This window comes from Perissodus microlepis, chromosome 16 (assembly GCF_051167445.1).
Source record: "Perissodus microlepis isolate ML-2025 ecotype Zambia chromosome 16, ASM5116744v1, whole genome shotgun sequence".
Taxonomy (NCBI): Eukaryota; Metazoa; Chordata; class Actinopteri; order Cichliformes; family Cichlidae; genus Perissodus; species Perissodus microlepis.
The window spans coordinates 12,370,769-12,384,199 of NC_140476.1; the positions used below are offsets into that span (position 1 = coordinate 12,370,769).

Genomic DNA, 13,431 nt, shown 5'->3' on the forward strand with positions numbered 1-13,431 from the left:
CATTTCTTTAGCTCTTGCTTCCAAGGAGCCAGACTTTTGTATAATTTGTGGTCTTGAGCAGTAGTTCTACAGTCTCCATTTTCAGAGGCTTTTCTTGTTTCTTGTTTGTTTGTTTTGATTTTGGTTGTTTAACCACTTAAAACTAACCCATGAATCATTGATGCATAAAAACATTCCCTAAATAAAGGCATGAACTAGTGAACAGAACAGAGATTAGCAAAGAACCAACTTTAAATAGCATATTTAAAGAGATAGCAGAAAAGTGGAGAACAAAATAAGAGCTGGGCTGTTTCTCTTTTTGGTACAAGAGACATCGGCATAGGCTCCGTGGTGCTGGACTATGTCGAGCTTTACCTCTACTTTTAAAAAAATAAAACTTTGTTTTACACCTTTAGACACTTCATATATATTTCCGTAGTTGGATCTATGAAAATAACAAAAATAATAGTTTTACAGGTATAAAATATTTTTGCTACAACATGTCTACATTGTCTGCAGTGTGTCCTTAACAGAGATGGGCAGTAACATGTTACTGTAATCCGATTACTTTTTTCAAGTAACGAGTAAAGTAAGGGATTACTATTGCCAGAAGGTAATTAGATTACTGTTACTTTCCCATAAGCAGGCTGCGTTACTGCGTTACTAAACCGTGATTTGGTTTGTGAGAGTCTCTCATTAGAATGACGTCTGAGCGTGTGACGCTCATGGCAGCAACAAACATGTGTAGATCAACAATGGATAATATGGAGTGCAGGAGAGAGAACGACCATGCAGCGTTCAAAGCTTGGAAGTCCTGACATTACTTTGAGTTTGATTCCATAAAAAGTGACAAAAACATTAGCAAACATTAGTGCCAAATCACAACAACGGTCACCTCAAAGCACTTTATATCGTAAGGTTAGATACCATGTTTCTAAGATTTTTAGGGCCAAATACAATACTCTCTTTTCTCTGGATTTAGAAGTAGGAAATTAGAAGTCATCCAGGTCTTTTTGTTTTTAAGACATTCCTGTAGCCTAACTAATCAGCTTTGTCACTTGGCTCCATAGATTGATAAAGCTGGGTATCATCTGCATAGGATTGAAAATATATAATAAGTCTTTGATATGATACTGCCTAAGGGAACCATGTGAAATGCAAAAAGACTGTATCCCAGCACAGATCCTTTGGAACTCCATAATTAACCTTGGCATGTGAACAGAACTCTACATTTACATGAACAGATTGAAGTCTATTAGACAGATATGATTCGAACCACTGCAGCCAAATACCTTTTAATACCCGTGTGTTTTAATCTCTTTACTAAAGTATTGTGGTTAGTGGTATTAAATGTTGCACTGAGGTCTAGAGATGAGTCCACTGTCAAAGCCCATTGTTACCTTCACTAGTGCTGTTTCTGTATTGTGATGAATTCTGAATCCTTACAGAAACTCTTCAGATAAACCATTCATCTGAATATGATTAATTAGCTGTTTTACAACTACTCTATCATGAAATTTTGAACTTCGTCTGGCTATAATTACCTATGAGTGCTGGATCAAGTGATGGCTTTTTAAGAACTGGTTTAATTACTGCCACCTTAGAGGCCTTTGGAGTATAGCCCATAAAAAGAGACAGACCGATCATACATAAGATTGAAGCATTAATAAACAGTTTTGTAGCATTAGGGGTCTAATAGAGCTGTTGATGGTTTAGAGGAAGTAATTTTTGAGGTTGACTAGTGAAATATTCACCTTCAAGTTTATTAGTAATATGCAAACGCTGGTTTTGCCTTGTATTTTGCATTTCCATATATCTTTGCATATGTTTCAATAAATCACTGGAAGTATTTCCCGGTTTCCCAGCAATATATATATATATATGTATATATGTATATATATATATATATATATACGTATATATATATATATACGTATATATATATATATACGTATATACATACATATATACGTATATATATACATATATATACGTATATATATATGTATATATATGTATATATATATATATATATATACGTATATATATATATATATATATATATATATATATATATATATATGAAAGACTTTTGCACATTACTGACTATATTATGTTATTATTACTTTCATTTTCCTCTTCATTGTATTCATGATTTGTAAAGGCTTTTTATACAAAATATTTGTACATTTCTATATTCCTTGCAGGCAGGTAAGAGAATAGTTTAAGGCTTTAAAGATTAAGGGGAAGTAAAATGCAATAAACCTAAGGTGAGATAATAATGGTCACTGGTGTTTGAGTTAAACTTTGCAGTCTAAACATATTTAAGGGAGCATGAACTCTGTTAAAACTTTTAGACAACACAGTCCATCATTTCAGTTCTTTGCCAAATGCAGCACACACAGAGAGAGACGTACACATTTCTAATTGGAGAAGCTCCATTTTGTATTATTATCTTTCCTTTCTCATGGCAGGTTTTGCTATTGTTGTCCATTAATATTTCATAAAGCACATTTAGTTTCTGCTTATGAAATCTCAGGCATCGCATTATTAAAGACTGAAGAACAGAACAAATAACAAAAGCATAAAAAAGAAAAATATCCATGCACCCTTTAGACCATGCTGTGAGTGACAGATCCAGATGGCCCTGGAAAAAATATAATCGGGTAAAATGTTAAAGCTAGAATAAGTTAATTTAAGGGAAAGTAAGAATAATATGAAGTCATTTAATTAAAGGACTCCAAACTGTAAAAAATGAGAAATTAAAAATGACAAAAATATTTTACTTTTTTTTTTAATTAAAAATGTGAAAAACCCTTTATATTAAATGAAGACATTAAAAAAAAGAAACACAAAAATAAACTTTTTGAGGAATTCAGCTTTGCTGACCTGTGGCATAAAAACAAATTGCTTTGGTAATTTCTCTCTCTCTCTAAGCCACATTACACTGCAAACACTTGATATCAGTTACTACTCATGGCTTGTTTCGGGCTTAAGTTTAACATGTGCTTCCCCACAATCCACATTAGAGGCTCACAAATGTGACAATATGAATGTCGTCCTTCAAAAAGACGCCCCATCTTGCCCCCTTCCTGCAGTGGTGAAATATTGAGTGTGACACAGGAGTAATTGCATGGGAAGTAATCAATTAGACACACAATTGAAGGAGACCCGAGGTATGTGGGCTCCCAGGCAAGAGGCTTGGCTGAATTCTTGTGATGTGCACTGGACCAATCTTCTCTGGCTCCCGTGGCAGAATTTCTCTTTCGTCTACTAGTAGTTAGACGGCGAACGAAAATCTTGGGGATCAGAAAAAGGCACCAATTTTATGCCCCCCATTTACCAGTTCCTTGTCTGGGGGAAACACATTAACTCAAATCATTCCGGTCAACGTGCCCCATTCCATCCTTTTCCTGCTTCCCCTGTGTATCACTGTCACATAACACTAAGAAGGACACACTGAGCAGATGATATTGTATGTTTGTGGTCGATTTCCACACTCAACAACTGCAGTAGCCTTTGGAGAACAGAGTCAGACTCAAGTGCGCAAGAGACTTTTGCATACAGTACAGATTGGTACAAGCATGCATGTGTTTGTGTGAAAGGCATCAGTGTGACAAATCAAGACAGCCAACTAAAATATGATGACCAACAGAGAGCCAAAGACAGGGATAAAGAGATGGAAGAAAGACAAAAAATGGGATAGACAAAGAGAGAGCAGATGGGCCATGAAGGAGTGGTTAACGCCTTGGCGTAAAACACAGGCTTGTGTACATGCATGCGATGAGAGAGGATCATTCAGCAGATGGGGCCTCAGATTGGATGCTTCATTTTGGACAGACGCAGTGCAGGCGTAGGGTGGTTAGAAAAATGAATCAACAACACAAAACAAATCTGAAAGAAATGAAATGAGGAAAATGGAGGGGAGGGGGGGTGGGGGGGTGGCAAAATCAGAAAGCTCATCTGTGTTGTGCTCCTTATTGAGGCTGTTATTATTTTGCCAGGGAAGCAGGCTGTAATTACCATGTGAAAGCACAGAGGCTACCCAGGGTTCATGTGAATCCAGACAGAAGTGGTGAAAATGTTTGCCGTAGCAAGAAGGAGGACAGTGCGGGTCATTATGCATCAAAATATGGATAGGGAACTTTGAAAATGTCAGAAGCCAGCTGTATTTAACCTTTTTTCTTGCTTGGACATAGGGAGAAGTAAAAAGAATGACTTATTTAAAGCTTTTCCTTGTAGCTATCAGAGAGCTCACTTGCACACCCAAAATGCCTAAAAATGAATAGTCTTATAACGGCAAGGACAGTTTTTTGTTCCAGAGGAAGAAATGTCAAACAACACAACTAAACTTTCTGCACTTAGTGCCTATATTTCTTATTCTATACACCCCGTGCACACACACTATCCTTAACTTTCCCCGGCTTGACTGTGCCTTATATTTCATATTCATGAGGATAACTTAGCTAAGCTTGATTGAAAGGTGCATCAGAGGGAGTCCTATCCCTGCTCAGCCAGAGACGTCCTCCACCCCATCCTCCAGTCCCCTCAAATCCAGAGAGTCCATTCACAGCTCGCGGAGAGTGCACCAGAAAAATCAATAAGTGCAATGCTACAATATACTAGCGACAAATTGATTTCATCCCAAGGCAATTTCAAACCAAGTAGAACTGTGTGTGGGTTTCAGCATCGAAGGGGTCTTTCACTGTGCCTTCTTTCGATTAGCCCCTTATGTATTTAATATGTTTTATCCTCTTATATATGTTGCTTATGAATTTTATTGATCATTTTACACTTCCCCTGGGAGCTACTGCAAGAAGAACGATGGGCTAATATGACAGCAACATCAAAGGCCTCGTAATGAATGAGACTGCTTTGGACTCGCTACAGCAGCTGAAGGAAAGGAAGAGTTTGATCTCTGCTGCTTGAAGTACAGGAGCGGGTTTATCCTGATAGTTTTAGCTTATTTCCTTTCTCCGCTTGCGCACAGCAGAATGATGACAACTGCAACAGAACAAACTGGGACACAAGTGACTTGTCTCTCCCCACAGCAAGAGCTTGTTTAACTGTCAGGTCCATCTGCACAAAAAACAGTGATATGATAGACCCTTCAAGACAAGTTTCTTGTTCTGAAGTGACAAGTTTGTATAAAGGTTTTCTAGGGTCCACAGTTATAGACATGATCGTGAATGGCCCTATCTACCCAAAGCTGACATGCATGTACGTGTGAAAAGTTCAAGACACAAGAGGATAGGTCCTTTTAAAAGTAATACTATCAAGCTATTTGTGATTTAGGTCACCTCAGTGTCTTATCTCCCTTGATGTAATCCCACACTGACCAAGTGATGATTAGGGCCATGTGGGGTATATTAATTGTTCTTCTAGAGGCACCCATGAGAGCCATTTCCGATCTCTACATAATATACTTCAACACAAACCAAACCTTTAATCGTTAAATGATTGCATCTTAATAAGAACAAACAACAACCAACATGTTTTTGTCACCACGAAAGCGAGCACAAGGGTGAAACACAAGCACTCGTAGTTATGAAGTAGAGCAGATTCTGACCCTGGTTGTTGTGCATAACTTCCCCCTCTACTTCATGGCTTGAGGCCACGGATGGCACATCAAACAGCAGCTTCTCACAGAAAACCGCCCTGGCCTCCCTCCGCGCTCACTTCAACTTGGCACCACAATGGAAAAGGAAGGGCACAGCAAAACGCTATGCTGGACAAATGCAATTCCCCAAGTATGGAATCACGTGTGAGAAAGAATAGAAGGCAGAACGTTAACACCCCAGCACATACTGAAGCTGCACATGCAGACTGATGGCTGCGTTGTTTCTCGCAACTCTGGGGAACAACCAGGAAAGAACAGCTGAAGACAACAATGAATTATTTAGAAAGTGAATTTGGAAGAGGTAAGGAAGGCACAGTCTCAGTACCATCCTCACACATCTTCATAAATGTCACGAATTGAATGCTAATCTTTCACTAGGTCATTTTGTTCTTTTCTTTTTACATTTTTTGAACAAGCCAATGTCACTGTCTTCTTCTTATGACTCAGTGTTTCCCTTGGAATTATTTATATTGTGTCTGTATTTTTTTAGATAGCTAGTTGTTCAATTCTAGTAAATTCTGTGTGCTGTAAATCTGATTTAAGAGCGTTCTAATTAAGAAATAATTTTAAAACAACATTCCTCATCAGTCGTAACATGCGTGCATTTTTTGTGGTACTAATCATTCATATATCATTCTTAACGCTTTCCTGTGGATGTCAGACTGCTTTTCATGACAGCAGACCAAACATTTTAGAAAAGTGACAGTTTTTGCACTTGATATTCAATTAGTTTTTCCAAAGACATGTGTACTAGTATGTCACCTGCAACAGACACCGCCCCAACATGACCCACTTTGAGTAAGCAATTAAGAAAAGTTATTATTGTTTTTATTTATTTATGTTTTGTTATTGTTATTTTTAAATGTAGGCAACAATACAGGTATTCATTATTAATGTCAAAGCTGCTGCAGAACAAGAGCTAACATGTGTGGCAGATGACATTTTTACTGTGATCAACACACAAGCATAGAGATGTGCTGATGCATTGATCACTTAATGTATCTATTTCTCCATCTTGAACATTATCAGAGCTGTCAAAGGTCATACAAACCCTTATTTACTCTTATTCAGCCACCACAAAGTATCGATTCTGTCCATATCTTCGCCCGCTTTGATCATTTGTGATGTTGGATTTAGCTTCAAGATGAGTGAATGGCAGCTTTGATCTTATTTCGAACACACTGCAAGAAAGGTGTGCTGCTCTGTAGTGGAAAAGCTGTGCATCTTTTTTGCGAGTCTAGAGGTTCATTTTGTGCCGACCTCAGGGTCAGTCTGCAGAAGATAACCTTCTAGCACTGGATCATTTTTCATAAAAAGGCAGAGCCGCCCACACAATCCTTTCCTTCTTACTACGCAGTTTATCAGCAATCACTAGGACACAATATTCTCAAATAGATTTCAGGTGGTAACTCACACAAGAATACGTTTTTGTCTGAGCAATAGCTGGAAATGATAAATTAGATGTATTTTCACAACTTTGTCAGATGGTATAATATCCCTTCATATAAAAAGGTGAACTGTGATAACAGCACCCGTCAGGATAAAGAAAAAAAGTAAAGAGTAACACACTTCCAGCACACTTAAATTGTTTGATTGTGCAATGTGAATTATAAGTGCAAGTATACATACAGTATGCTCTGTGTCTTTGCCAAAAGAGTCAAGCTGCAGTTTACATCCATGGCTGTATGTTTGAGTTTTTTAATCTTGTTTGACAAAACTCCAGTCACGACTTCCATGAGTCATAGTTGAATACTGAATATTTTCAGAGTCACAGACCTTTAAATTACATGGTGATAGTTTAAAATTTGACATTTTTAAAGTTGTGATTTTTTAATTTCTTAAGTTCCAGAAGCAGAAAAAAAAAATATTTTAAGGAATATTTTAAGGAATGACAACTAGAAGATGAGCCTGATATCAAAATATAGGTAAAAAAGAAACCTTTCATATTCTATAACTTGTTTTGATCAGCTAAATATGCCACATGGTGATAGAACCCTTTAAAGTTTACCCAAAAAGTACTTTTTGAAGTTTGTGAATTATCAGAAAACATCTAGACTTCTAGTGTTTGATACTCCATGGCTAAGATATTAATGATGGAGTTTTGTTTTTGAAGCTCAAGTGTATCCATGATATAAATGCTCAAATTTGGTAGCGATAGCAAAGTCATGCTGAACATAAATGGGAATTTGGCTTTAGACTGTGAGACTTGCAATGGTTATAAACTTAATTTGGTTGCAGTTTTTAATGCAGGTTAAATGTGTATTTCATGTGCTTTGCATGTGTAATTCTTGTACTAAAGGCGTTGTGATTCTGAGGGGATCATTTTGGAGACACTCACTGTTTTTTTCATGGAATGGGCCTCTTGCCCTATCTATTGCTTGCACGGAGGCCTAAAAACAACATAAAATGAAAATATTCCTCTATTTTTATCACCTTTTGTTATAATTTTTCTTAATACACACAACTGATTTTAATGTGATTCTTCTAACTCAACTCTGAATTGTAAAAATTGATATTACAGGTGTTTTGAAGCTGGATTGTTTTTTTTACTCATTGTGTGTCCATTAACATAAAAAAAATGTGAGTAACCAAAAAATAATTCAACTTGCCTGTGAGATTTTTTAGACCCAACTGGCGCAGGCCAAAGTTTCCATCACGTCTGTAATTGAGGAAGATTGCAAGGGAGTAGCGGTCCTCGTATAGCTTGGTTCCTCGGATGATTCTCAAGTTCTCTAATGGCAGGTAGTCAAACTGGTTCAGAGCCACCAACACATAGCCTGTCACTTCCCTGATAGACTGTGGATAGAGGTATGGAAATAAGTGTTAGTGTGCATTTTAAGTGTGTACATGTTGCATAGATGAAAACACTAGCAACACATTTCTAGGAAAAAAAAGATGAAAAACAACTTGTGCTTCTCATGGTGAATGTAAAATTAATTCAGTAAACAAGTTAGTGTAAAGGCAAAAGGCACAAGGTTATCACAGTTCTGTGTTTATAGTGGCTGCATGTTCTCAGGCTAAAATTCATCACATAATATCTAATTGATCAAGAAAAAAGATAACACTGAATTTCTGCAAGAACATCCATTTTAGCGTCTTCCAGAAACTGTTATCAGTTCAAAAACCTCATGTTTAGTGTCTGTAACAAATTATAATTTGACAGAAATATAATTGATGTTAACATTGCCTATTTTGCAGTTCAGTATATTCGTTGTTATTATTATATATATTTGGACACAAGTTTAGTTTTTTTTTACATGTTTACTGAAACATGTTCCAATTGTAGTTATAACTACATGGACATAATGTGTAGACTCTCAACTTTTATTTGGGGAGTTTCCATATTCAAACTGGACAAAGGGTTGAGGAGTTTCAGCTCCTTAACATGTGCCACCCTCTTTTTAAAGGGACCAAAAGTAATTGGACAATTGAGTCAAAGGCTATTTTATCGGCAGGTTTGGGCAATTAATTTGTTACATGTATGTCATTATCAGTTAAGCAGATAAAAAGCCTGGAATTTATTTGAGGTGTGGTGCTTGGATTTGGAAGATTTTGCTGTGAAAGACAACATGCGGTCAAAGGAGCTCTCCATGCAGGTGAAACAAGCTATACTTAAGCTGAGAAAACAGAAAAAACCCCATCCAAGAAATTGCTACAGTAGTAGGAGTGGCAAAATCTACAGTCTGGTACATTCTACGAAAGAAAGAAAGCACTCTGAACTCAGCAACGCAAAAAGACCTGGACATCTGGATGAAAACGAGTGTGTGTCTTTATAAGAGGACCCAAATGCAGACCACAGAAGACAAAACTGTACTTTAATTAAGGATGTGCCGTTTATTAAGGCAGATAACAGAAACAGGTAATCCAAAATAACAAAAAACAGACAGTGGAACACCTAAATTGGGGAAGCTAGAATAAACAAACGTAAAACCTGGAACACTAGGAATGCCTTGAGATACCTTGGATTTTAATGAGGAAACGTGGAAACACAAGGAGGATTTAGCAGGAGATTTGCAGACGCACCGACAAAGGACTGAGAAAGACAGACAATAAATACACTGAGGCATGACAAGAGTGGAAACAGTGAAACTGCAGTGAATTGGATGCGACGAGACGGGTAAGCAAAACGTAACGCACTGAACACAGGACGAGAGATAAAACAAGAAACACTGAGACACAGACCTAACACACAGCAAAGGGGACGAACAAGCAAGGAGGCAAAAGATGAGACACAAGGAGAGGAACAGGGGAAAAAGGTTAGTGAGCGAGAGAGCAAGCGAGAGACACGGAGATACAAACATGGAGACAGAAAAACCTAACAGAGAGGAAACTACAAACTGGGGAGCAAGAAACTCAGAAACATAGAAACAACTAAACTTGAGTCTAACTGTAGGACTGGAACTTAACCATCCTTATAATACAAAAGTCACAAAAAACTGGGTTAAAAGATACCCTAACACTGTCATTGTCACGAAAGTGTTTTTAACAGAGTACTAAAAATGAGTATTTTCAGTTACATAATTTGTCCAATTACTTTTGAGCCACTGAAATGAAGGGACTGTATTAAAAAATTCTCTAGTTCCTCTGATTTTTGTTAAACCCACTGAATTACAGCTGAAAGTCTGCACTTACATTTAAAATTCATAGTGGTAATGTGCAGAAACAAATATTTATGGAGAGAAGTTTCCCATTTCTTAAATATCAGTAGCAGAATTAGCCAGAATGACCAATTCTAACATCTATTTTGTGTTTAGGTTTTAGCCAAACTCAGGACGGAGCATTTGAAATAATTCAGCGATTGCGTGTTATCCTGTTTATTTGCAAAGCAATAGCAGACATGCATACTTCACCTTACATTTGCTTTTGATGTATTTGTTCACATTTTTAGGTGGACATAGGTACAATAATAAAATAGATTAAAATAGGAAAGCAAAAGAATCAAAAAAAAAAAAAGAGGACTACAAGACAAAAAACCAAACAAACTAAGTAATGTACTCTAAGCATCTGTCTTCAAGGTCGTTCAATAATGCCAATGAGCTGAGTTCAGGCATCTAGGAGAAGAATTGACTGTGGGGTTTGTGACCTTACTTCAAAACTTGGCACAGGGTTCGGGATTCGTGTCCGGGGCCTGGCCTGGGGTGACTGAGCCACAAGGACAGGCACTGCTTCACACTTTAAATGTCATTTAGGAGGGGATATAACGACTGTCGAGACTTTGGCGAGAAGCCATCCAGTTGGATCTGCTATTGCATGAATCAAAGTGACAGGCTGTGTCCTCTTTCTCCCATCCACCATCATGGTGGCTGTCATTAGCAGACAGGCGGTCAGAGAAGTCTTTCCACGCCGGCCCACTGATGCTGATAATCAACAAGTCTGTGTGTGAAGTGCTGCTGCAGCTGATGTACTGAGCTGAAATAAGTCCTAAGGAGGGCCCTGGCAGTGTAGTCATGGCGGCTGACAGCTGTCAGAGAGCATGGCCATCAGCCACCAGTAAGTAAGCCACAGTCGCAGCTCTGTCATCATTACCCAGCTGATTACCATTAATAGAAACAGACAGGCCTTGAGTGTCTGTGTACCTATGTGAGTGATTGATGGGGACGTTACATTCAGTATGTCTCTGAATGTGTTTATCAATTTAAAAACTACCTGGAGAAAAAAGGACATAGCGTAAACTTCTTTGTGCTGATGAAAATATCCAGTGAATTAATAAGAGCAGTGGTGGGTTTGAGGCTTCAAACGTTGAGGAGCATTATGATGGTGCAACTAAACTTGACCACACCATAAATGTACATTTATTGATTTGAATCAAGAGTATGTGTACATAGAGAATATATTGAGCTTTTTTTCAAGTGAGTGTATGTAGTACTCTTTGCCTCCATGTCAACACAGAGTTTGGCAAGGTCTTTAGATGAGTCACATTCACCCCACTGAGTTTGAAGGTCTTTTCAACCCTGCTGCAAAACCAAATATGCGGCACTCTGTGTAGCACAGTGACATAGCCTTGGACACTGCCATATCCAGGTACTCTTTCTTCCTCACAGAAGACTGAGGGCAGCACACAACAGCAAAAGCAATCAGCTCTGGCTGATTAAATTTAAGCATATACAGTAGCTAATAATTACTTCAAGGCACATACTTCACGGATGCCTTTTATATTGTATTTTCTGAGGTTGTTTGTTGTCCCACTCACATAGCTGTCGTTTGTTATTTTCAAGCCACCAAATCGATAGCTTCGAAAGTGCAGCACTGCAAAGGGAATAAAAAGAGGGAGAAGGAAGTGGCAGAAACACATGCTTTTCCCCCCCACAGAATGTTTGTTCAATAATGAACTGTGAGAAAAAAAGGAAACAACTTGTAGTGATTACAGGCTCTTGCTGAGCTAATGGCCGAATCTGCTCTGTGCGTGGTCACTTTCATTAAACACAGATCAACAAAACAAGCACCCCTTGGCAATACCACTGGTGCAGGCCAAGCGCATAGTAGAAGTACTTCAGTGAGACAAGCACCTGGATTTCAACACGTTTTGATGCATAAGTTCCCAAAGGAGTATATCTGTATATAACATTCAAACAGATATTAATGCAAAGAAGCTGATGTGTTTATCAATGCAGACTGCACAGGTGCCGGTGCAACAGTTTTTCTATGTCTATATTAGCACTAAATTCAATGATTTGCATTATGCCCTCAATTTAGCTACAGTGAAATTAGAGCATTAAATTACCTGCTAAATATAACACCATGACACAATGTTGTCCTGGATTTCTACCAATAAAAATAGCTCTTCAGTGTGTCGATAGGCGCGTGGGCCACATCTTCCAGAAATCTAAGTTGCAATGGTCTTTGCATGCATTTTCAGGATTTCTTTTTAATCTTAACACAAGTAACACAAGTAATTATTTATACCAATGCATCATTACAAATTCAAAGAGGTCAGTGCAAACTGTTGATCATCTGCAATCTCTTAAGTGAATAAAGACGGGTTTTTTTTAAAAAAAGAGATTATGTCTACAGTTGGACGTCAGACTCCCTCTAGCAACTTTTCAGTTCATCCAACCACACACCCTACATACCTCCTAAGAGATCAATGCGTCAGGATCTCAGCAACAGTGAACAAAAAAGACCTAGAGAGCCAGATTCACTAGATTAACAGGGATTTCTCCCTCCTCCCTACGCTGGAGCATTTGTGAACGGAAGTGTGGCAGCGGAACAAAAACCTCACTTGAGTCACTGAGACGTGCACAGTTTTGAAATTGAGTCCTTCAATCCCTGACTTCTAAAGGAAGAGAGGGAGGTTTTGGGGGTAGAGTCAGTGAAGGAAGGAGAAAGAGCAGAAGATTTTCCTTCCTGCACACTGCAGGAGAAGCTCAGACGAGTGGACTGGGCTAGTCTTACGTATATTTTTACGCATAATTAAAAACATACCTGTTCCAGGTCAGAAGAGACAGAGAGTAAACCAAAAGGTGTGAGGAAAAGGTGAAATGTTAGGCTGCGGGTGGAGGACATTGGCACCATTAGCATGTTTGAAGACACTGAACACACGTTAGCATGATTGCCTCTCATTTCCATACATATTGAGGCAAAGATATGTGCTCTGCAGGGCTGCGGTCACTGAAGTCAGATACACAGAAGTGCACTGGGGGTGGGCTTAAGGTTTGCATCGCTAAGCCTCCATGCTCTATTTCCATATCGGTTGCTTAAATCCTCTGCCTGAGCTCACATCCACATTTGTACACAGACACAGAATTGGATGAAGTGTCTACAAATGTAAGTAAGAAAACCTCCTGACTTTTTCCAGGAGATCACCTTCAGTGGAACTGGCATATAATGGAAAT

The 13,431-nt window shown here is 38.3% G+C and overlaps 1 protein-coding gene across 3 annotated transcripts in view; it reads right to left on the reverse strand.

Annotated features, from left to right (window-relative positions):
• Window positions 1–13,431, reverse strand: part of erbb4b (erb-b2 receptor tyrosine kinase 4b) — a 305,024-nt gene that overhangs the window by 127,582 nt on the left and 164,011 nt on the right. For all 3 annotated transcript variants that reach the window (XM_084907994.1, XM_084907997.1, XM_084907993.1), the window contains exon 3: window positions 8,209–8,395. In XM_084907994.1, coding sequence (XP_084764120.1) covers window positions 8,209–8,395 — 187 coding nt within the window. The remainder of the gene's footprint in view (window positions 1–8,208; window positions 8,396–13,431) is intronic.